We start from the raw sequence: 25,454 nt of genomic DNA on the forward strand, positions 1-25,454 counted from the left end.
ATATATGTTAAATAATGCTATTGATCCTGAACATATAGCTGATTATCTCTGCATCTGGTGATTTTTGTGCATCGAGTGTAAAATCTGTTGATTTTATAGCCATTTTAAGTTTTGTTATACTTATATAAAAAATAATTAGGATTAGAATTTTTTTATGCCGCTGTTATGGAGACTCATATATGGCTAAGGTAGGCGCCTGTTTTGGTTTTAGGTCGGTAGCAACTTTGGTTTTGAAAATATTTGAATTTGAAGTTTTTGAAAATAGGCCCCCTACGGATCTGCCTTGTTTCCCGTTGTCATATCAATAGGTTATGAAGTCTATGACTGAACGTAACAAACTTATAGCTGCTCTGCCATTGGCTAATGCCTAGCATTCCTGGCATCCAATGGCCCAAGAGGGACTTCTACTGTAAGTGTATGTGTGTATCGCAGCATCCTCTTGTTCCGACAGCTTTACATGAGTATCAACTTTTATTATTTACTCTATCCTTGGTTTTTTAAATGAAGCACAAGTAATTTTATGTTTATTGTGCAATAATATAATTGTAACGTGTATTTGTTACATGTTTTGATGCCTTTTTTGCATCATGAAAGATTTGTGTATTTGTGCATTTTGGGGGACGGGCTTGGAACGGATTAGGCCATTTACATGGAAAACATGTGTCTACTTACAGAATTTAAGTTACGACACTCCTTCCAGAAGTTGCGGTACCACAGTATTGCGCCCCCCCCCCCCCCCCCCCCCAATTTATTATAGTGTAACATTCTTTTTAGCATAGTTGATGTTCCCCAATTTATTATAGTGTAACATTCTTTTTAGCATAGTTGATGTTAACAGATAATTACCTGTGTAGGCTCAGTCAGATTGAGGGCAATTTCAGGTGATCCACCTCCAAACAAAGTGGAAATTGTGTTACCTAGTTCTGAAAGACAGAAAAGTGTGGATTCAAAACTAATGCAGTACCGCAGGGCTGCTTGTTGTGTCATGTAATTGAGGCTTGGGGATGGTTACCAAGAGTGGAAAAAATTACACTCATATGGCCCTATGCGAAGAAATAATTGCGCCCCCACTCTTGTTAAATCTCAAAATATATTACCAACCACAAAGCAGAGTGCATTTTTAATTGCCATACCTAAATCAGATTTCTTTAAAGAGATCCTCGATCTTAAAGACATGTAATTCTTAAAATAGTATGAGTTATAATAATTTGATATTAAAACTCTTAATATTTTCGTTTTAATAAAATTTGTAAAATTATTTTAACAGGTCGCCATTCTTGTTGACGTCGCAGTGCGGTGACGTCACATGGCCCGCTGCCGAACTTCCAGCGTGTCACTCGTTAGCTACCCCAACATGTCATTGGTTCTGCCCTTCCAATTTGAACCAGAGCGGAAAAGTGAACAGCAGGACAGCACTGTGGGTCGTTCACAAGACGAGCAGACAAATTGGTAAATGCAGAGCAGGAAATACCTGATGAGACAAGAGTTGGGCATAACTGGTGGTGCGTCTCAATGACAACGGCGTGTGACAGTGTATGCTGTCGAGAACGCTGGTTTTTGTTCGCAGATCTTCAAGGTGATCTATTGCGTGATCAAACTTCTTTCACTATAATTATGTAGATTGTTAGCATCCAGAGCTGTCGTGTGCTTTACATACAGTACAGGCCAAAAGTTTAAACACATCTCATCATTCATGCATTTTTACTTTCATCGCTATTGACATTGTAAACTCTCACTGAAGATAATAAAACTATAAATGCACACGTGTGATTGTCAGGATTGGAGTCGTGTTGTTATCTGACGGGAACAAATCCTGGAATTGAGTGTCCTCCATGTCTTGTACATCCAACTCACGTTTAGCTATGTAAGGGTGGTCCATATTAAGGGCTCAGCGTGCATCAGCTGGCCACTGTACCGCTGCATCGGACGTGTCTGGATCAGTTTCGAGTGGCAGCATCACTTATATTAGGTGAATACTGAACAGACACACTTACTGCCTGATGAACTGACAGTAGAGGTGAATTATAAGCTTCCTCTGTGATAAGCGGTACGCCCGAAGGTTCGCCTACCGCTGTAGCGACTGGAGCGGCTTGCCTGCTTAAGAGAGCGGCCAGAGTTTCTTGTCTTTGGCGCTTTATTGAATGCATTTCACTCACTATCTAAGCGCGTTGAGGCTTCTTGTGAGGGAAAATAGTTGGAACAGCATTTGATTTGTCTCCGCTTATATCCAGCCGCTCCGGTGAGCGCTGTCATAAGTTGTCGTCGACTAAAAGCCTCGAACACGGTAGGAGAAAAATGTCGAGAACATAGCCTTGGGTCTTTGGTCAAGTCAAGTCTACAGGCATTTTCCCAAACCTTTCACCTCTTCTTGTCAATAGGAAATCTGTGGCGACTCAATCACTCTCCTTGTTTCCATTTGACTGGCAATTGCATCCAAAAGCAGCACAGTTTAGGCAGCAATACACAATTGTTGTACACAATTGGAAACGTCCCAATTACGTCATCACTCTGAACCCGCAAAACATGGTGCCAACTATCGGTCAAAATATGTACTAAATATTATAAAATATTGCCATTAACATTTTATGTGTTTCTAACAACATATTTTAGTACAAGAGAACAATTGTGGTTTATTAGCGCCTACATGTCTTTAAGATCGAGCATCCTTTTAAGAGACCTTGATGGACCTTGCTTTTGCACAAGTGCAGCAGTCAGGCAAGACCAGAAATGGTTCACAAAATGGTAAAAATATGGTCTTCTAAAAAATGCCTTGGGAAGACCTAACCCCTATAAATTTACAACTTGAATGTATCTCAAACTTTGTGTCATAAAGCAACACGAGGTAACTTTTTAGTTTGGGTTGATTTTTAGCGACGTAAGTGGACAAAAGCGGTAGTGTTTTGCCTTACGTCAGACTGCGTTTCCCATGAGTACCGGTCGGAAAATCCTGATCTACCGGAACTTGCAGATGGATTAACCGACATTTTTGTTTCCAGCAGCTGTGGGAAGGATGAATAGTAATTCGGTAATAAACCCATTTGTGGCTAAACAATAGCATATGATGATGTTGACAATGAGAAATGTTTGAGTTTGTACTGTATTCCCCCACTGGTCTTCCGACCCCTCCCGTACTCGTCAGACGAGTTCGGTTGGGGGGGTTGGTGGGTGTCACGCCAGCTAGTGAAAGCCGGGCCAATGTTTATTCTTGAGTGTCCTTTCATCCTGGTAGCTTCCCTTTTTTTGTCTCCTCGGACAAAACTTTTTGTCTCCTTTTGATGCTCTGCAATCTTTAAAGAATTCACGCTAACGCATTCACATCGTCTTTCGTCTTCATAATGAATGGTGAACGTGACGTATGCTGTACAGCAGTCAGCAAATTTGTACCGTAATTTTCGCACTGTAAGACTCCCGTCTATAAGCCGCCACCCACCAAATATGACACGAAGATGGCATTTGTCCATAGATAAGCCGCACCGGACTATAAGCCGCCGCTGTCCTCACTGTATTATAGGATATTTCCAGCAAAAGATATTAACCGGTATCACTTTATTTCACAGCGGCATCATACGACTATCATAAGTCCAAATGAACCACCATGAAAATTTGAACAAATTAGCTGCAAAGCTTCATTGCTTCAAGAAGCTTCATTGGGTGATCACTGCTCCCTTGGAGGAGACAGTCAACCTCTTCTGCCACCTGCTGTCAACACTGTTGTTGTCCAACATGCCTCCTAGCATGCATTGCAGCGCTACAGATGTAAACAAAAATCAAAATTCATGTTCTGTGCTAATTATTTCCTTACTGTTCCCGTTGCTTCATTAATTGATAGTTATGGAATTTAGTAACACTTTATTTGACAGTGGCGCCTTAAGACTGTCATTAGACAATCATAATTATGACATGACACTGTCATGAGCATTAATAAATGCTTGTAACAGATGTCATTTAGCGTTCTCTCACTTTTGAATGTATGTAAAAGATCCAAGCTGGACATAGAGTTAGTAACAATTTCCTGGATGACACTGACATCCGTCATAAGCATTCAGGAATGCCCATGATAGTGTCGTGTCATAATTATGTCTGTCTTATGACACCGCTGTCAAATAGAGTGTTACCAAATACCATAACAATCAATTAATGAAACAACTGGAAAAGTAAGTGAATAAATAATTAGCAAAGAACATCTGTATGCATCTGTAACATCTGTAGCACGTCAATGCATACTAGGAGGCATGTGTTGCCAATTAACCCAACTAAATCAACAAATAAGCCCCAGTATTCAAAATGAAGGAAAAAAAGCGGCTTATAGTCCGAAAATTACGGTAGGTTTTTTTTTTTTTTTTTTTTTATGAGGCAGGGTTCCTGCCACCCTCCTCACAGGTAATTAGTGCCGGTGAAAGCGATAAAGACCCCCTCAAGATATAAAAGATGTGTTATTGTTGTCGGTCAACATATCACCACAAATGTTATGAACATTTTTTTATAAAGGTTGAAAAGTTTTCTAGTGTTGCTTTAATTTGATTGGAATCTACATCCAGAGACTTATGTATTAATTCAAACACATACTAGTTAATGTGGAATCTTCCTCCTTCTCCACCACAACTGTTTCAAAAACAGACTCTACCTGTTGAGAGAGAAAAAAACAATTGTCCATTAATTCCTTCCCTATAAAACCGGTTTTAAAAAGTCATATCGATTTAATGTTTTTGTAAAGGATTTTATAATTTTGAACTAATTTTCTGAGACAACACAACCTTTCACCTTTGATCACACTAAGTGACTGATCAGACTATAAAAGAGCCATCGCTTTTTCTAACTGGATGGGCTAAAAATTTGATTTTGGCTGCCAGCCTGCCACTCTTAACTAGGCCATTGAAACCACATACGGGTGGTAGTCTGAAGATGCTTCTCAGTCTGAACAGCTCAGATGTTTTTGACTGTCCGTGACGTCCTATGACGCCTTCGTTGCCACACCAACCTGTCAGGTGTGTCAATAATGTGGCCCAGTCTGAACAGGTCTAATTTGGACACTTGCTAAAAATAGTGTGAACAGTCATCCCTAAAAATCAGATTTGAAGAGGAATCATTCTGGAATCGAACATGCTTGTTGTCTGAACGCAGCCAAAGCCTGATTGTAATAAAAGTTGAAATAATAAAAATGTACCACGAACCCGATCCAGGAGAAGAACTCCACTTTCATCCATGTTAAAGTGAGCCTTAATGCCCTTAGAATCTGCATGTGTGTGTTTCTGAAAGCTCCGCCCCACTCCAGACAGCTTGACTGTTGTCAGGTTCATAGAGCCTAACATGCTGCAATTTACAAGAAAAATGAAAAGTTCTTATGAGTTTTAAAAGATGATGATGTGCATACACTTAAACGTCAGTGTGATTAGCATCAGTCGAAAGAATATTCAGTTAAACAATACCATTTAGATGCTGATTAATACTTAAAGGAACTTCAAACTATACCAGCAGTGCTGCAGATATTTAAAGAACTAGTAATTTTGTGATACAAAGATGAAATCTTATATATGTAATCCTAAATACCATTAAAAAATAACACTGGCAATGCAAAATTCCAAGATGGCGACAGAAAAATCCAAAATGTTGGCGCAAAAGTCTATTTTTTAAATCAAATGCATTGAGCTTTAGCCCCATTAATGTAATTTGGTTGAATACAAAGTCGGGCATTGCGATTATTCTAGTACCAAGAACATGTCGGTACCCATTCCTGAGATTCAGCATGTAGATAAGTGGTTAAGGCTAAGACACACAGTGCCCCATTTTCATACACTGACCAAATCTAGGTAAAGTGATGTACTCGATTAGGTTTTGGACTAGTTAGCCCCCAATTTAAAGGCTTTATTCCATTTCTTTCAATTGCTAGTCCTCCATCTGATGGGAGGAGAAACTGGTTTGCTCTGTGGAAGGTTGACTCGTATTTAATATGATGAAGTTTAACAGACCTATGGGCAGCACGGAATCAAATTTTGACCCATTAAAAAACGTGCTGTCAAAATGTGAAGAAAATTGAGCAGGAATTTGCTTGTCAATAATTCTGGCTCAATATGCAATTATCAGCACCAGCTTAATACTTGACGGTACCTGAGGTCTTCCTGAGACAGGAAGTTGAGGTCCCCATAGTTGATGTTGAAATCAAAGTCATCATTGTAGCGGTTGAATGTGATGACCTTTCGCTGGGGGTAGGGTGCCATCCTCTGAAAGAGGATGCGTTTGCTGTGCTTTGAAGTTTTGGCACCGTCCTCCTCAACCTCACGAGTGAAATCCACCTAACAAAAATGGAATCACACACACACACACACACAAAACAAAATCACTTTATATTAAAAACTCCAATTACTGATAACTCATTTCCTTCCAGAGACTTTCGATAGTTCAAACACTGGACAACGAGGAATAGTTTCCCAGGTGAGCTATTTGTTGGTTCTATGGTCATGATTTTCAGTCAAGGAAAAATATGACAAATCAAGAAATGAAACATTACTGAAGGTAAATCTTTGCTTGCAGATATGAAGGTCACATAAATAGCGAACAAATACCGAATTTCCCACACTATGGGGCGACCTAAAAGCCTTCAATTTTCTCAAAAGCGTCAGTGCGCCTTATAATATGATGCGCCTAATACAGTTGTACCTTGAATTAAGATCGCTTCGACATGCCATCTTTTCGACGTCCGACGTAAAATTTGACTCGCCGTTTGTTTCTACAACCCATAGCAAAAAGTATGAACTCACCAGTCTCGGACGAGCAAACTCAGACATTTTATTATGTAGAACAAACAGATAAAAAGCTTGAAAATAATAATGATATAGTTAAAAAGTGCAACTCTTTAGCACTCAAACACTCAAAGAAGTGAATAAAAAACATTGTTGTGGTCAGTAAATGTTACTTTTATAGAGCAAGTGCAGGGAAATATATATGGAATCAGTCCATTCTGAGGAAAAAAATATGGAATAATGAGAGACAAACAAAGAAATATTAATCAAAACACATTTCCAGTATTTAGTAGCACCACCTCTGGCTTTTATGACCGCTTGCAGTCTCTGAGGCATGGACTTGATGTGTATTCTTCATCAATTTGGTGCCAACTCTCTTTGATTGATTGCAGTTGCCAGATCATCCTTGCAGGTCAGAGCCTTGCTGTGGACCATTTTTTTCCAATTTCCACCACAGGCTATCAGATCTGGGCTATTTGCAGGCCATGACATTTACTGGATGAGTCTTTCTCCAAGGAATGCTTTAACAGTTTTAGCTCTGTGGCATGATGCATTGTCATCTTGGAAAATGACAAACATATTTTCAGTTGAAGGGATAAGACAGCTGTCTAAAAATTTAATGTAAACTTGTGCATTTATTGAAGATTTAACCACAGCCATCTACCCAGTGCCTTTGCCTGACATGCAGCCCTATGTCAACGAATGAGGGAATTTTGATGTCTTCTTCAGGCAGTCATCTTTGCAAATCTCACTGGAACAGCACCAAACAAAAATTCCAGCAGAAATCTGCATTGGACAATGTGTCAAGAGTCAACAATCTGCACACTTGTCGCACACCATGGTCGCCTGTCGATAAAGGCATTCCTTGGCTTGGGTTCGGGGAGCCCCCGCTCTCGTCTCCGGTTCTCGATTGTGTGGAGACTTCCGGCCCCCTCGGTCCGCTTCACCTACTTGCTATACAGTACTCTGCTTGGGCTCGGGTAACCACGCGCTCCGACGCCAGCCGGTTTGTCCATCGAGAATGCGCTATTTTCGGCGTTCATTCCCCTCTGCATCCCGGCAATGAGTACTGTCTGCCTGCTGGGGCCGCAGGAGAACGACGAGTCGAAACCTGCTCCACGCTGGGGGCTGGCCGATCGGTGAAGACCATCAACCCCGCCGTCGTGTGTGTGTGAGTTGGGGTAGTTTTGTGTGATTTTTCGTTTTCGAAATGCGAGGAAAAGACTTGGAAAAGCTGCTCGGTTCGGGTTAGCATGTTGCCTAGCAGTCACACCTCCCGTTTTGTTTACGCTCCTTGGTCCGTCTCTGAAGCCGGGGCAGGGAAATGACAAAAGCTGGACTAACTCTAGTGGCATAAAATACAGTTCGGGAGGTCGGCAGTTTTTACCATTATGCAGTTCTTTTTCCTTGTCGTATTGAATAAATGCATTTTTAATATTTCACATTCCAGTTAGCACAAGACTTATTTGCCATTACCATACCATTTATTTAGCAATTGGGGAAAAATACTTAGGTAAAAACAATATCCTGTAAAAATATTGGAGAGATTAAAAAGATGACATTTTGCTGCTCTCTGTTGCAGTTTCCTTGTTCTGAATCTCCCCCCTCAATGGGCTAAATTCTAAATCAGCTGAAATCATTACTCTGCCGACGTCAACACAACAGCTGGAGGCGTTAGAGCGCGATATTGGCACGCGGGGCTAAACGGCAGATTAAAAGACTCGGTAGTGTTTTGCCTTAAGGAAGACTGCAGTCCCCATGAGGACCAGCGAACAGTGTCGTAAAAATCCAGATCTCCCGGTCGCCTGCGGTTTGATAGAACAACATTTGTTTCCAGCAGCTGTGTAAAGGATTAATAATGATGAGGTAATGAATCCAGTTGTGGCTAAAAAATATATGAAAGGGTAAAGGGGTGTGATAGAAATCTGAGTCTAAACTGTTTAGCCACATCTGCTAATGTTACCATGACAACTTGTGCACTTCTTGTCCTTAAGATGAACTATCGAAAGTTAAAACAAAACGTGCCTGACCTTGTGCTAATGACGCACGTTCAAGGGAACCACAGAAAAAAAGACCCCTCTTTATGTTTTCGTTTTAATAAATGTAAAATTTGAAATTAAAAAAAGGAACTAGTAGCTCGCCATTGTTGTTGACGTCTCAGGGCGGTGACGTCACAGGGCCCGCTGCAGAACTTCAGTCACAGAACCTAACTAAATAAAATAAAAAAAATAAAAAAAAGTCCCTCTAACTATGCAAGGTAGTGATTTAAATACACCACAAGGTGTCAATGGCAAGTTTTACATTAATAAGAGATCAAGCCAATAAGTGCGTTGTGTCCCTCGACTGACGCCATATCTCCCTGTTTTGTTTTGTTTTTTAGACTGGGTCTGTTGCGATTCAATTTCATTTGACTGTGGTCTTCACAAGACTCCTGAAAATGGCTCCCAGCGTCATAGTTTGTGTATTGTGACTAAATATTGCCATCCAGTGTATTTGTTGAGCTAAAGGAGTTGCTATATAGTCTGAGTAAGTTTTATGTGTATTTTGCGCACCTATTTTGATTGTGAATGCCAGTTCTCTTTGCATTGTTGTGTTACCCGTGTGAGAATATGGCCTCAGTAATACAGATTGAAGCACTTTTCTTCTTGGTGACATTTTTTGAGAGATAGGAGTATTAGTTTTGTAGTATTTTCCCTATATGATACTTATGTGTGTTGTGAAAGAGTTTCCAAAGCTTATGCCAATAAACAGCGCGGCCTGAACGACGAATCTGGATGCCTGCGTCCACTCTCCTTTCTCTCTCCCACTGTGGATTAAATAAACTACAGCGTTAGTCAAGGGAAAAAAAACGCACTCATTGGCTTGATCCCGAATTAATGTAAAACTCGCCATTGACACCTTGTGGCGTATCTAAATCACTACCTTGCATAAGTAAAGAGTGACACTTTTTTTTTTTTTTTTTTAAATGTGACAAGTGGAATTCTGGCAGCGTGGCCCTGTGACATCACCGCCCTGCGACGTCAACAACAATGGCGACCTACTACTGTAAATTTCGGACTATAAGCAGCAACTTTTTTCCTTCATTTTGAATCCTGCGGCATATAGTCCAGTGTGGCCTATTTGTTGATTCATTTGGGTTAATAGGTAACAGTTTATTTGACAGCGGCATCATAAGACTGTCATATGACCGTCATAATTGTGACATGACACTGTAATGGGCATTACTGAATGCTTATAACGGATGTCATTAAGTGTCATCCAGCAAATTATGTTACTAACTCCATTTATGTCCAGTTTGGATCTTTAACATCCATTCAAAAGTTAGATAATTTGCCGGACAACACTAAATGACATCTGTTACAAGCATTCATTAACTCTTAAAGACCTGCAAAAGGAAGCAATTATCAGAGAATCCCTAAATTTGAAAAATACGGTCCTAATTAAACCTTTTCTTCAAATTTGTAAAAAAAAAAAAAAAAAATGTCAAAATGAATGTGTAATAAGCGCTCTAAGAACCTATAACCCTAGCTAAATCCTGTTTTTTCTACTCATGGAACCTGTAGATGCATGTGTTGACTTGCAGCCATCAACATTCTGAAGTACATGTACTCACTCTCAAAATCATGAAATTTTATGTGTATCAAATGTGATACATTTGGCAATAAAGGGTTAATGCTCATGACAGTGTTATGTCACAATTATGATTGTCTAATGACAGTCTTATGGCGCTACTGTCAAAGCGTTACCAAACACCATAACTAGCAATTAATGAAATAACTGATGAAATAATTAGCACAGACCAGGAATTTTCATTGTTATTTACATCTGTAGCGCTGCAATGCATGCTAGGAGGCATGTTGGACCACAACAGTGTTGACAGTAGGTGGCAGCAGAGGTTGACTGTCTCGCCCAAGGGAGCAGTGATGGGCAAATGAAACTTCCTGAAGCAATGAAGCTTTGCAGCCAATTGGGTCTAAGCTTCATGGCATTTAATTTGGTTTTATGACAGTCATATGATGCCGCTGTCAAATAAAGTGTTTCCGGTTAATATCTTTTGGTGAAAATATCCCCATTACACAGTAAGGAGAGCTGCGGCTTATAGTCCAGCGCAGCTCATCTATGAACAAATGCCGTTTTCGTGCCAAATTTGGTGGGTGGCGGCTTATAGTCAGGTGCGCCTTACAGTGAGAAAATCATGGTAGTTGAAATAATTTTACAAATTGTATAAAAACGAAAACATCAAGAGGGGTTTCAATATTAAATTATAACAACTTGTACTAACATTCATCTTTTAAGAACTAAAAGTCTTTCTATCCGTGGCTCTATTTGAAGATCACATTTCACACATTTGACTGAGCAATACCATTTTTGTTAAACCAATAGCGGCAAATACAAGACGATACTAGCCATATAAGGTCATGTCTTAGGGTTGAACTTGCAGAAGGGTATAAAAGCAGCTACAAGGACAAGGGGAAGTGACATATGCCGTAAAACAGTCAGCACATTTGTAGTTTGTTTCCTGCCACCCTCCTCAAAGTGAATTAGTACCGGTGAAAGCGATACAGATGCATTCAGGCCATGTCAGAGGTGTCATTCAACTAGTTGTCAGTCCACATCTCACAAATTTTCTAAAAATATTTGATCAACATTGAAAAGTTCCTTAATGTTGCTTTAAAGTGCGTACGGCAGGATAAAAAAAGTCTTAAATAGTATTATTACGTGAATTAGAATCATATTTTGAGACGATTCGACTATATACAACAATTTGGCAAAGCGCAGATGACGAGAAATTAGTTTTTTAATCCGCCGTTTAGCCACGCCTACCATTATAGGGCTATAGCGTCCCCGACAGGTGGATGACGTCGGCAGGGTCATGGTTTCATCTGATTTACAATTCAGCCCATTGAGGGGGAATTATTCAGAACGAGGAAAATGGGACGAAGAGAGCCGCAAAATGTCATTGTTTCAGCCTCTCTACTCTAATATTTTTACAGGATATTCTTTTTATCGAAGTATTTTTCCTCATTTGCAAAATAAATGGTATGGTCATGAAAAGTAATAGTCTTGTGCTAAATGGAATATGAAATAATAAAAATGCATTTATTCAGTACGACATGGCAAAGTTACTCCATAATGGTCAAAACTGTCCACTTCACCTTTACTGTCGCACCTCCCAGGCTTTTGTCATTTCCCTGCCCTGGTTTCGGAGAATGTAAAGAAACTTGGAGGTGTGACAGCTAGCCAACATGCTAACCCGAACCGAGTGATGTCTCAAGTCTTTTCTCTCTTGTCTTGTCGCTTTTTGAAGCGAAAAATCACACGGCGGCGGGGTTGTTGATTATCTTTGCCAATCGGCAAACCGCCCGGCGGCGAGCAAGTTACAGCTCGTTGCCCTGCTATGGACACGAGAGCTCGCCGGGGAAGCAGCTGGAGAGTACCGCTGGACGTCAGAGGAGCGCGTAGCTGCCCCATGGTCACCAATAATATGGCGTAAAATTATGCTTTACTACACGGCGAAGACATAAAAAGAGAGCGGCATGCAGTTGCTTTGCAGCTAACATGGCAGGATATGTCTGAGGAGAACTTCTCTACATGTCAGTCTGTGATCAAACATAAGTAAATAGTCCTTTATTTAAAGCAACTCTGTAGTGATTACTTTGTAATCGCTGTATTCGCGGCCATTTTTAACACAATGTTGCAATTTCTGATGGGGTTTAAAATTTGACAGAACACTGGGCACACGAATAGGGCAATAAGCCTAGTATAGAGGGGGGTGTACAAACAAGCTGCCAGTCGTCGGCCGAGTGGCATTCTGGACAATCAGCCACAAAATGCAAGCCACCTCTGTGTTAAAACGTTTGCCATGATCCTAGTATTTGACACATTACAAAACACGATGTTTACTCACTTCCTCGTAAGTCTAACGGTCCCACAGTAGTAGGGCTTGTTTTGGCCAATATCCACAGTGAACGGGAACCTTTTGAAACCCAAAAAGGCCCACACGCCTCTCCCTGGTGCAGCAACAATTTTCTGCAGCCGCTTGGCTGGCATGATGCGAAAAATAAATGAATTAATCCACAAAATCAGATGAATCCACAGTCCATCTGCTTGCTATAAAGCAATGCTTTATTGTGAGACGCTGACCCGAGTGATTTCACATTCGTCCTAAACTCGAGACCGGAGCCGGAAGTCACTCATTTTCATGGCGCGGAATTAAAAAATTAAATGTATAAAACGATCGCTTGCACACACATCCAAGCAGTCCATTTCATTTAGGAGCATAAAACACCGTGTGAAATATGAAATAAACATGCTTTTTGGTGTCATACGCATGTTAATGAAGTCAACCAACCTGAATGGGGAAGACTGTTGCGTCTCGGACTAGGAAAGGTGTCACCTTGAAAGCTTTACTGAGAACAGCAGCTTGATACACCGCTCCCATGGCAGCTGCCTCATCCGCGTTGATGTTTTTTCCCAACTCTTCCCTGAGGGAAAATAAAAGTGTTAGTACATACAATTAGGAGGTCACCATGCCAGTGAGACAGGTTTTAGTTCAAGGTGACACTTACTTCGCCACTGCTTTGAGCAGCACTTCCTGAACCTTTGGGACACGGGTAGAGCCACCTACTAGAATCACCTGTTCAATTTCATCCTATTGTCACAAAGATGAGCTCACATTACATTACATTCTGTAGTTGACACTCCACAACATGTTGAAATAGTCTATTGGCAAGAATCCTATTAAAATATTTTTTTTTAATGATTGCCTAAAGTACAAAGAGAATAGAGACCAGATTCATTTCTGCAGCAGTGAGGGCATCTTGCACTGGGTGAGGCACTCTTTCGAATAGATCAGCACACAGGTCTTCAAACTCTGCTCTGGTGACCTTCGCCTTGAAGTCAATCTCATCTATTAAACCTTCTACCTGAAAGAAACACAAGGACAGTATGTTAGTCAGTATGATGGTTAAGTAAACAATCAATGATATCAGGGATGTTTTCAACAGCCTTCCCCAGACCTTTTGTTTTTTTTTTTCAATTAAATGTTTTAGTGATATCATTAATCCAAAAGTTCATAACTTGAAAACAGCAATAAAGGAATACTGCATGTTATGGGGCGCCGTTTGTAAAGCAGTACAAGCTAAAAATTACGACAACATTTTCTCAGATTTAGAGCCACATAGTGTTTAAAATGGTTTGAAATATTTAGAGTCGCTCTTTTTTTTTTTTGCACATTTACAACGCAGTTTAGCAACTTAAATATTTATTTTTTTAATAAGTAGTTTTAGAACTGACTTTTTAAATCCAGAACTAAATATTTATTTAAATCATAAATTTATATCCTATATCCTAAATGTTAAATCTGGAAACAGTTGGAACTAAATATTTAGCTTAATATGCAAATTCACGTGCCTGGAGACCGGAAGTAACAAAATAAAAGCTGGAGCAGGTCAGACTGTCTGTTTACGTTGATTAAAAATGAATAAAACCTACTCAACGGTGGCAGTCAGTCGGCTCTTGGACATGAGTCATTGTGATTATAACAATATATAGTTAAAATTCACATTTCGGAGAAACTATTCAAAGAGTATTTTGTGTGCGCCAGCTTTTATTTTGTTACTTCCGGTCTCCAGTCATGGGAATTTGCATATTAAGCTAAATATTTAGTTCCAACCGTTTCCAGATTTAACATTTAGGATATAGGATATAAATTTATGATTTAAATTAGGGCTGTCAAAATTATCGCGTTAACGAGTGGTAATTTTTTAAATTAATCCCGTTAAAATATTTGACGCAATTAACGCACAAATGCCCCGCTCAAACAGATTAAAATGAGAGCACAGTGAAAGGTGTACTTGTTGTTTTTCGGAGTTTTGCCGCCCTCTGCTGGCGCTTGGGTGCGACTGACTGTATAGGCTTCAGCACCCATGAGCATTGTGTAAGTAATTATTGACATCAACAATGGCGGGCAACTAGTTTATTTTTTGACTGAAAATTTTAAAAATTTTATTAAAACGAAAAAATCAAGAGGGGTTTTAATATAAAATTTCTATAGCTTGTCTTTTAATAACTACAAGTCTTTCTATCCATGGATCGCTTTCACAGAATGTTAATAATGGTAATGCCATCTTGTTGATTTATTGTTATAATAAAGAAATACAGTACTTATGTACCGTATGCTGAACGTATATATCCATCATGTATCTTATCTTTCCATTCCAACAATAATTTACAGAAAAATATGGCATATTTTATAGATGGTTTGAATTGCGATTAATTACGATTAATTAATTTTTAAGCTGTAATTAACTCGATTAAAAATTTTAATCATTTGACACCCCTAATTTAAATTAAATATTTAGTTCTGGACTTAAACAGTCAGGTCTAAAACTTCTCCCTCCTCTCCGGAGTTTAGGATGTGTTTCAAGCTAGGCTGCGCTCTATCTTACTTGTTTGGAAACACGGAAAGATTTGTTTTCTATCTTGGCAAGAGAGAATATGCAAAGTTGCTTTAGCCTTTAAAGGTCTGTGATGAGTCATCATCAGACGCTAAATGTAATCCTAGCATTAGTGTTGTATTCGCGTTGGCATCAGAATGGCAAGCGTCCTCTTAACACACTGGCCAGTCTAAAGCAGAGCCATTTGGCTTTTCTGGTCATTAAGACTAAAGGATGTTAAACACTCTGACATTCAATTTGTGGCTTCTTGGTTGGTTTAATAAACAGAAAGTCACTTATTTTACTCATACATATCCAGTTCCTTTCAGGTTAGCGAGTGTAGGAACTTTTGTAATGCTACATTTTAAGGTCCATGTCCACATGTCTCTGTCTTGCTATTATTAGAGGTGGGAATCTTTGGGCACCTAACGATTCGATTACGATTCAGAGACTCCGATTCGATTATAAATCGATTATTGATGCCCCCCTCCCCCCATTTGTTCCAAAATTGTTCAAAAATCCTCACAGGCTAAATAAACCAAACTACTATTTTAGTATCAAGTTACCGGTTAAAAACAGTAAATAAAATACTCAAGTCCCCATTCTGTATCAGCAGCTTTAAACTACATTCAATTAATTTAATGATGTAAGTAACTTGAGTATTGAGGAAGTAACTGGTGTTACCTTTCATGTTTTTTTCCCCATTTTTTCAAAAAACAAAACAAAAACATAGTAACCTTTGCTATGTTAGGAGGTCATTTAATGTTGTGAATCAACCGTTAAAGTTGTTAAAATTGCGCCCGTTATTCCACAATTTCCCTCATGTCTACTTCCGACATGTGAAAGTTTTAAAACTGTCTCATCATTTAAAGATAGATTCAAGTCATTTTGCCGATTTAGGGGTATTTTAGAGCAAAAGTAATTAGGTTCGTTACAACAGAGCCTTCTAGAGAAGTCTACTGCTTTAAGATGGCGCCTGTTTACTTGCGCGGGAAAGTGTCATTTTACATCTAGTCTAGATATATGTGATATCTACCGTTGCCGTATGTTTGTAGCAACTAGCAACTGGGCGCTGTTTGTAGCGCCTGACGGTCGAAGTCAGGTTTTATTGTATTTTTTTTGCCTAGCGGCATTAGCTGCACATGATATTTGCTCTTGGTCCGTCCTCATTTGCGTCCCGAAGACCGCGCTGACTGCGTTTTATTTCAGCTTTACCTGGTATAATTCAATAATCGGAATTTGGATGTTTGTGAATCGTTCTCGAATCTTCCACGGCCGAATCGCGAATAATCTAAGAATCCGACATTTTACACGCCTCTAGCTATTATGACCCTTTGTTCACCTTTAAAAGGAAGTTGATTTCTTCAGGGACTAAGGCAGCTTATGGAGCCATGAAATTTGGCACTCCTGGTCGAATCGGCCGAATTTAAAGATTCATTTTGGTTTTGAATAAGAGTGTGGATGCTCAGCACCTGCTTTTTATTTGAACACTCTTCAATAGGGGTTTTTTCACCTAGGTGTCTGTGAATGAATGTGTCATCTCAGGATATACAAAAACATCACTGTCAGCCATACACACAACATAAAAGAGGTTCCACACACACAAAAAGAGGAGTTTCGAGGGGAATGATCTGCCGCCACCACTCTGAGCTGCGCGACGTCCTAGTTGTGCCCAAATGCAAGGGCCTGTTCAGTCCTGCTTGCAGGCCTAATTTGTTTTGAACCCGGAGATTAAAAGCGAAAACTTTCAATTGTGCACCTTCAAAACATTTTCTCATGATGGCATGAGTCTTTCTATGAGGTTGAAGGCTTGACAAGCTCACATGCCAATTTTAGTTTCTAACACCAATGCCGTTAATGAAACTTTCGTCAACGAACTATTTTTTCATGAAGATGACGAGCTAATAACGTGACTTGGGAGACTTTTAGAACATAATGAGACGAACGCTAAAATATGCGTTCGTCTGTCTATGTTCATTCCAAATTTTTTGGAAACCTTGATTTATTTTTGAACTTAAACTGTATTGTACAGACGAAAACATTTTGAGTAACTGGCGACTAAAACTAGACGAAATTTGTATGAGATTACGTCGCCTAAAACTAGACAAAGACCAAAACACTTTGAAATGACTAAAATATGACTAAAGCTAAAAAGTACTTTTGTCCACAAGACTAAGAAACAAAATTCAAGGGGCTGCCAAAAACAACACTGCTAATGAACTAGTGCTTGTAAGTTACAGGTATTGAAATAAACAAAATGACAAGGGTGTCCAAATATTTGTTTTGATGCTTATTGCCCATGTTTTCCCATTAGTCTAGTAGCAATTCAGAAATGTCGGTTTTTTGATAAACGAAAATAAGTTGCTGATCCAAACACCCATTGATTTATTACTTAAATTCATGGAAATTATTAGGGGTGCCCATACTTTTTCATCCTGCTGTAGCTCAGTGAGACTTATAAAAGAACAAGCTTTTCTTGAAACATGTGGTGGGAGAGTCTGAGAGTGGATAATGCCATATATAGCTCAAAAATTACAGTAGTTAGTTGATTATGTTTCATTTTAATGGGGAAAAAATGACTATGGTTCACGAACAAAGTCCGTTCCACAGTATGATGAAATGCTTATTCTCGGGATTACATTTTTATTCTTTTTGTGTCAATGATCATCTGTGAACACAATGATCAACTGTCATACAGTGGGGCAAATAAGTATTTAGTCAACCACTAATTGTGCAAGTTCTCCCACTTGAAAATATGAAAGAAAGGCCTGTAATTGTCAACATGGGTAAACCTCAACCATGAGGGAGAGAATGTGGGGAAAAAAAGGAAAAAGAAAAACAGAAAATCATATTGTTTGATTTTCAAAGATTAGCAAATCATGGTGGAAAATAAGTATTTGGTCAATATGAAAGTTCATCTCAATACTTTGTTATGTACCCTTTGTTGGCAGTAACGGATAGGAGTGGGAACCTCAGGGCACCTCACGATACGATACGATTCGCGATACAAGGTTCACGATAACGATTATATCACGATACAGCGATTATCGATATATTGGTCAGAAATTGGATACATGACATTCTACAACTGTTGAAACGGAAAAAAAAAAGATATTTAAAAATAGAAAAAATACTGTTTAAGTCATTTATTAAACAGTGACACCTTTTCTGTGCAACATTGCTGTAAAATATAAATCTACTGCAAATTGTGCCCCTGCACATATAGAGGAAACCAACCACGACCACTGATATCGCTTGGAGAGATCATGATGAATGGCACCCTTAATTTCTTTAAAGTTTTAAATCTTAAAAAAAATACATAAATAAAAAGTGCCGTGGGTGTCAGCAGTTGAGCTTGGAGTGGGGCAATGATAAAATTGGTGGGTCTTTTCTTCGTATATGACCTTTGTTGCTTGGTTTGAGCACTTCCGCTATCTGCTTCAGCATTTAAGATGTCAGACTTGCTCAGTCACAGTCTTCCTCACCTTAAAAACAACAAAATAAAACAAAAAATATTAGCTACTTCATAGCGTTCGAGATGAAATCCTGATTTTTTTGTGTTGGAAGTATTGAATTTAAAAAAATATGAATTGAATGTATAGAAATTAAAAATTCAATAATTACCTATTTTTAATATGTAGGCTACATTAATTATCATGCACATCACTTTATATATCTTGGAACCTATTCAAACCATTTTTATAGCTTATTGTATCAAAATGACAGTAATACCAGTTTGTGTAGTAAACTAGATGGAAATTGGTTCTCAAATAAATCGGTAAATTCATGTGGGCTTGTTCGATATTCATTTTCATCCAGTTTAGGGTCCTGGTTTATTTTATATCATTCAACACCAAATGTCATCAAAATAATACATGTAAATTAAAAAGTCAATTACATTGCAAAACTTTCTTACCTGAAGTGATGAAAGCAAAGCTCACAAACTCCAGTGTCCACTACGTCACCAGCTCCCAGTGAAACTTATTTTTCTTAGACAATTCTTGCATACAGCAAAGTCCTTGTTCACCTTACTTCCTTTCTTGTTGGTGTAAAATCTAAAGCGTGTCCCCATGTGTGATTTGTAGCAATATTTTTCTCACTTTTTCCTCCACCGTTCTCTCGGAGCTTTTTTATTTTTTCAACCCACTTGAGCTTCCTCTTCTTCTCTAGACAACTTGTGCGCACTTTACCCTCACCGCCACTCCCGAGCGCCCCTAGTGGACCGCCAAGGAATTGCTCAACAAACATTGAGCAGTTTACAGCATCCATACTCCATTGTATGGCCAATATGTTAAATAAAAGTATCGATTCTTGGCGGGAGCATATCGATAACCCATCGGGTTGCAAAATATCGCGATATATCGCTGTATCGAGATATTGTCACACTCTTAGTAACGGAGGCCAAACGTTTTCTGTAACTCTTCACAAGTTTTTCACACACTGTTGCTGGTATTTTGGCCCATTCCTCCATGCAGATCTCCTCTAGAGCAGTGATGTTTTGGGGCTGTCGTTGGGCAACACGGACTTTCAAATCCCTCCACAGATTTTCTACGGGGTTGAGATCTGGAGACTGGCTAGGCCACTCAAGGACCTTAAAATGCTTCTTACGATGCCACTCCTTTGTTACCCTGGCTGTGTGTTTGGGATCATTGTCATGCTGAAAGACCCAGCCACGTCTCATCTTCAATGCCCTTGCTGATGAAAGATTTTCACTCAAAGTCTCTCGATACATGGCCCCATTCATTCTTTCCTTTACACAGATCAGTCGTCCTGGCCCCTTTGGAGAAAAACGGCCCCAAAGCATGATGTTTCCACCCCCATGCTTCACAGTGGGTATGGTGTTCTTCGGATGCAATTCAATATTATTTCTCCTCCAAACACGAGAACCTGTGTTTCTACCAAAATGTTCTATTTTGGATTCATCTGACCATAACACATTCTCCCAGTCCTCTTCTGAATCATCCAAATGCTCTCTAGCGAACCGCAGACGGCCCTGGACGTGTACTGGCTTCAGCAGGGTGACACGTCTGGCAGTGCAGGATTTGAGTCCCTGGCGGCGCATTGTGTTACTGATAGTAGCCTTTGTTACTGTGGTCCCAGATCTCTGTAGGTCATTCTCTACGTCACCCCGTGTGGTTCTGGGATAGCTGCTCACTGTTCTTTTTACCATTTTGACGTCACGGGGTGAGATCTTGCATGGAGCCCAAGATCGGGGGAGATTTAAGTGGTGTTATATGTCTTCCATTTCCTAATAATTGCTCCCACAGTTGATTTCTTTACACCAAGCGTTTTACCTATTGCAGATTCAGTCTTCCCAGCCTGGTGCAGGTCTACAATTTTGTCTCTGGTGTCCTTCGACAGCTGTTTGGTCTTGGCCATAGTGGATTTGGAGTGTGACTGAATGGGATTGTGGACAGGTGTCTTTTATACCGATAATGAGTTAATTCAGGTGCCATCAATGCAGGTAACGAGTGGAGCCTCGTTAGAAGTTAGACCTCTGACAGCCAGAAATCTTGCTTATTTGTAGGTGACCAAATACTTATTTTCCACTCTAATTTGGAAATAAATTCTTTAAAAATTAAACAATGTGATTTTCTGTTTTCCCCCCCCCCACATTCTGTCTCTCATGGTTGAGGTTTACCCATGCTGACAATTACAGGCCTTCTCTAATATTTTCAAGTTGGAGAACTTGCACAATTGGTGGTTGATTAAATACTTATTTGCTCCACTGTATTTCCTATTTCAACATGTATTTCTAAAGATGACATTTTCGGATTGAATTAGATCTCAAGTAGATGGACTCACCTGGGCCATGAATTCTACATTGGCACTAAGCACTGTCTTTAGCCTCTGGGCCTCCTTTAGTAGCTTGGCCATGGCGCGGTGGTTCTCACGGACATCTTTCGTGGACTTTTTCTGCTCGTTGAAAAGTCTGGCCAAGTGATCACGGAGACGCAAATCCATCTCAAACCCACCCAACCCGCGATCAAACCTGGAAAATATGGTTATAGCTTGGTGGTTGGGTAATTCACATTGTTATAACAAATGGAACAAAAATGACATCTTCAAATTGTACAATAGCTTAAAAGGTCTTGAGCAGATGATTGCAGGTAGGCATGTGGAAAAATTATTTTTCCTGTTGTGGCATCCATTATTTTTTGGACTGATTTGTCTCAGAGCCAGTGATTATGTTAACCAACTTTTTGCTAAAGACAAATGCATCTCAAACCTATTGCAAAGACTTACCACCTTAGAAATTATTTCGTTTTTTAAGTAACAATTGTCAAAAAGAAATGGCGGAGGACTATCATATAATATAACCAAGTAATTCACAAAAGAGACATTTTTCATAAAAATACGATATTCATGAAAAAACCTAAATGGAGAGGCCTTTTTTAAAAATTCCAGGGGGGCGCCACTGGGCCGGTTTGTGACATTTTTTTCACAACGTTGCCAAATTATCGAAATTTTCGCAAAGTCGCATGTTGGGTGGGTCGTGACTGAAAGAACAAGATCCCTTCCATTTTGTCCAACCTCCTTCCTATAGCTCAAATGCCATTTTTGTCTAAACTGTTGGAAACATGTCTTTTCCCAGCCTCAATCACATACCCATAGTCACGGCAGTTACAAAATTTCACTCAGGTTTCAAGTCGCGACACAGATCCCCAATAATCACGAAAAACAACAATTTGCTTGACGAACATGAATAAAATTGATTTTTTTTAAAGTAGATTTAATGCAAACTGCAGCAAAACAGTGCAAAAACCTGAATCTAGTGCAAATAATCATAGTCCAATTCCGTAATCACATCCATAATCACTCCAGTGTAACCAGTTCTTCCTCCTCAGTTGGCTGATGCCCAGGTAGTGTATCCAGGGCATCTATTTTTTTTGTAATGATGGCGTGTAATGACGTCAGCATTAACAAGTTTTCAACTTTACGGGATGCACCAACACGAATAACCAAACCAGAAATATGAATAAACTAGGCCTGTCAAACGATTAAAATTTTTAATCGAGTTAATCACAGCTTAAAAATTAATTAATCGTAATTAATCACAATTCAAAGCATCTCCAAAATATGCCATATTTTTCTTTAAATTATTGTTGGAATGGAAAGATAAGACAAGACTGATTCAACATACTGTACATAAGGACTGTATTTGTTTATTATAACTAATCCACAAGATGGAATTAACATTATTAACATTCTTTCTGTTAAAGGGATCCACGGATAGAAAGACTTGGAGTTCTTAAAAGATAAATTTGAGTACAAGTTATAATAATTTTACATTAGAAAAAGAACGTCTCCTGTTTGGCCCAAATGAATGATGGGAAGTTGGGCAACCATGACTGTCAGTAGTGGCTGCAAATGGTATACAATATGTTCTGCGTTGTGTTCAATTGAGCGTGTTAAGAAAAAGATCGTCTCTTGCTCCGCCCAAATACATGATGGGAAGTTGGGCAACCATGACTGTTAGTAGTGGCTGTCAAAGCTTAACCCAATAAAAGACGCGGTCCAATGAACGACTCTCGCATTTCTCTGCCTTTTCGCTCTCAATGTGCCAAAACGGCACCATTGTAAACTGTTTGAGGCAATGCATTAATGGGTCCGTGCATGCGTTAATTGCATCAAATATTTTAACGTGTAAAAATTACCGCCCGTTAATGCGATAAATTTCACAGCCCTAGAATAAATCCAAATCGACTCCACTGACCAATCCACACAATCAAATTGTTCCGCCCTTCTGTTTTCGCAGTCACCGTGTAAAGGCGAGGCCATTCCGCAACACAATCGTTGTGTCTTGGTGTCGCAGCGTCACCAGCTAAATGGCCCCCTAGAAAACAAATCTGGCACTCAAATATGGCTGCATTTTTTTAACCCGACTCATGTCACGCACGGCGGCGGGGGTAATAGGCTTCACCCATCATTTGTTTATGCTACGTTTACGCTAGTTATTTGGACTCCCCTCTGTTATTGAGAGAGTTGGTACGCTCCGTCAGCAACAATGGAGGGTCTGCGGTTGACGTAATTTCATAATTGTTCCACCCAAAACAATACAACAGGTTGTTGACAGTCACATGGCAACAAGAGAGCCTACGGATAGCATGCTAGCAAATTGCAAAGACCTTTAGCTCATTCTGGCTGTGACATTTAAGTTGGGTGATTTTTACTGGGTGGGGCCAAGGCAGCTGAAAAAGGAGGACTAATTACAATACAATTTTATTATTTAAGCAACACTAGGTAATTTTTCAACCTTATATTTTCCTAACATTTGTGACGATATGTTGACTGAGCACTAATTGAATGACATCTCTTTTATATCTTCAGGGGGTCTGTATCGCTTTCACTGGCACTAATTAACTTTGAGGAGGGTGGCAGGAAACCTGCCACACACAAAAAAAAAAAACTACAAATGTGCTGACTGCTTTACGGCATACGTCACTACCCCCTTTCATTATAAAGACGGAAGTCGATGAGAACGCTTTTGCGCGAATCCTGCTAAGATGACAGAACAAAAGAGACAAAAAGTTTTGTCCAAGGAGGGGGGAAAAAAAGGGAGGCTACCAGGGATAAAAGGATACTCACGGTTGCTAATCGTCATATGCTATTGCTCAGCCACAACTGGATTCATTACCTTATTACTATTCATCATTCACACAGCCGCTGGAAACAGAAATGTCATTTAATCCATCTGCAGGTGATCGGGAGATCATGATTTTACGACACTGTGCGGGTGTGCGCTGGTCCTACCTAGTGTTGCTTTCAGCCTTTTCTGTCACCTTGTATGATTTGTGTTTGCTATTAATTTTGAAGTCAGATGTTGCAGCATTTCATAGCACCTTTAAGAATGTTTGCTTTTTGTTTTAGTCTAAAACAACTGTCCTCACAGGACGATCAGCCTTAATCAAAAACGTTTTTGCGGACTTACCCGACACCTCGAATCTGCAGCTGGGGTTGGGTTCCAGATTCCTTTGTTTTCACAGTCTGATATGTGACAATGGTAGCTGTTGTACTGCCTGAGCCCATATCATAAAACATCACACTCTGACAAGAAACAGGATTAAAATAGTTTAAAAACATGGAACTTTTCGCCTTCAAAATAACACAAATACAATGTAAGATTTGCACATCAATTATTCACAAAATGGCCATAATATTTCAATAGACACTAAAGAAACACTTTTAAAACGGATCTTAATGGTAAAGCGGAGATTTTCCCATTTTAAAAGACTATTTACGCGTCACAAAGTTGCACCCGTTTTGCTTCCGTATTAATTATCAGCCAGTCAATATACCAGTTCACGTCCGTGAAGTTGCCCCCCCCCCATCAGACGCAAATTCATATAAAAAAGGTTGTCAATCGTTTATGCTTTGTTTGTGCTGTAAAAAGTTTCGTTTGTGCTGCTATCGTTTTTGAGATAGATATTAATTTCGAGTGATGAAGTGACTCGCAGCTATAGCCGGACGGTATACCGAATATTTACAATTACCGAAATTCTTCTCGATGACCAACGTAATTTTGACCATGTCGGTAAATTTGGTAATTTAATAAAACAAGAAAATATCATCTTTTCATCCCGCTTTGACTCTGTGTTGTCCGGTTATGTTCATTCCCCTTTAAGAAAGCAGTCAGTGTGCTTACGTATGAATTCACATGGTTATCAGGAACTCACAGAAGCCCGGTAGGCTAATGCTAGTGGCTAACGCTAGCAGCTATTGCTACAAGCAAACGTGATGGGAGTCGGGTTTAAGGGAGCTTCGGCAAACTTTCACCTGACATTAAGTAGTCTCTTGGCGGCCTCCAAACGGGCTTTCAACCGCTTTCCTCCCAGGTTCTCACTATTTCAGGTGGTTTCTACGGGTAGTCAGGCCACAGGCTAACACAAGCGGCTAATGCTATTAGTTGAACGTGATGGAGTAGAATAGCAGCTCTAACCTTGTCAAAACGGCTGAACTTAATGAGTGGACTGGGCACGGACTGCATTTAGCAATTAGTCTGTCGCATTATTTTGTATCTGTGTGTGTGTGTGTGTGTGTGTGTGTGTGTGTGTGTGTGTGATTTCTTTGATATCTTTTACGAGGGTAAAGTATTCAGCATAAATTATAATCCAACAGTGAAGCCTATAATATGACCATTTAATGGCCACAGCTATTCTTTTGTATATGCTTGCTTTATTCTGTGCAAAATCTTAAATGTTTCATTGGCAAAAGAGCAATATAGCTTTAATGTGTGTGTCTGTGTGGGGGGTGCATGTGTGCGTGCATGTATTAAAAA

General features: G+C 39.5%; 1 protein-coding gene across 2 annotated transcripts in view; it reads right to left on the reverse strand.

Moving 5' to 3' along the window:
* Positions 1 to 25,454, reverse strand: part of hyou1 (hypoxia up-regulated 1) — a 67,463-nt gene that overhangs the window by 25,049 nt on the left and 16,960 nt on the right. For both annotated transcript variants that reach the window (XM_057820927.1, XM_057820928.1), the window contains exons 8-16: positions 24,108 to 24,223; positions 20,981 to 21,167; positions 13,529 to 13,663; positions 13,307 to 13,389; positions 13,090 to 13,222; positions 6,106 to 6,290; positions 5,172 to 5,310; positions 4,567 to 4,624; positions 847 to 923 (exon numbers count right to left, since the gene is read on the reverse strand). In XM_057820927.1, the coding sequence (XP_057676910.1) occupies positions 847 to 923; positions 4,567 to 4,624; positions 5,172 to 5,310; positions 6,106 to 6,290; positions 13,090 to 13,222; positions 13,307 to 13,389; positions 13,529 to 13,663; positions 20,981 to 21,167; positions 24,108 to 24,223 (1,113 nt within the window). The remainder of the gene's footprint in view (positions 1 to 846; positions 924 to 4,566; positions 4,625 to 5,171; positions 5,311 to 6,105; positions 6,291 to 13,089; positions 13,223 to 13,306; positions 13,390 to 13,528; positions 13,664 to 20,980; positions 21,168 to 24,107; positions 24,224 to 25,454) is intronic.

This window comes from Corythoichthys intestinalis, chromosome 18 (genome assembly GCF_030265065.1).
Source record: "Corythoichthys intestinalis isolate RoL2023-P3 chromosome 18, ASM3026506v1, whole genome shotgun sequence".
NCBI lineage: Eukaryota > Metazoa > Chordata > Actinopteri > Syngnathiformes > Syngnathidae > Corythoichthys > Corythoichthys intestinalis.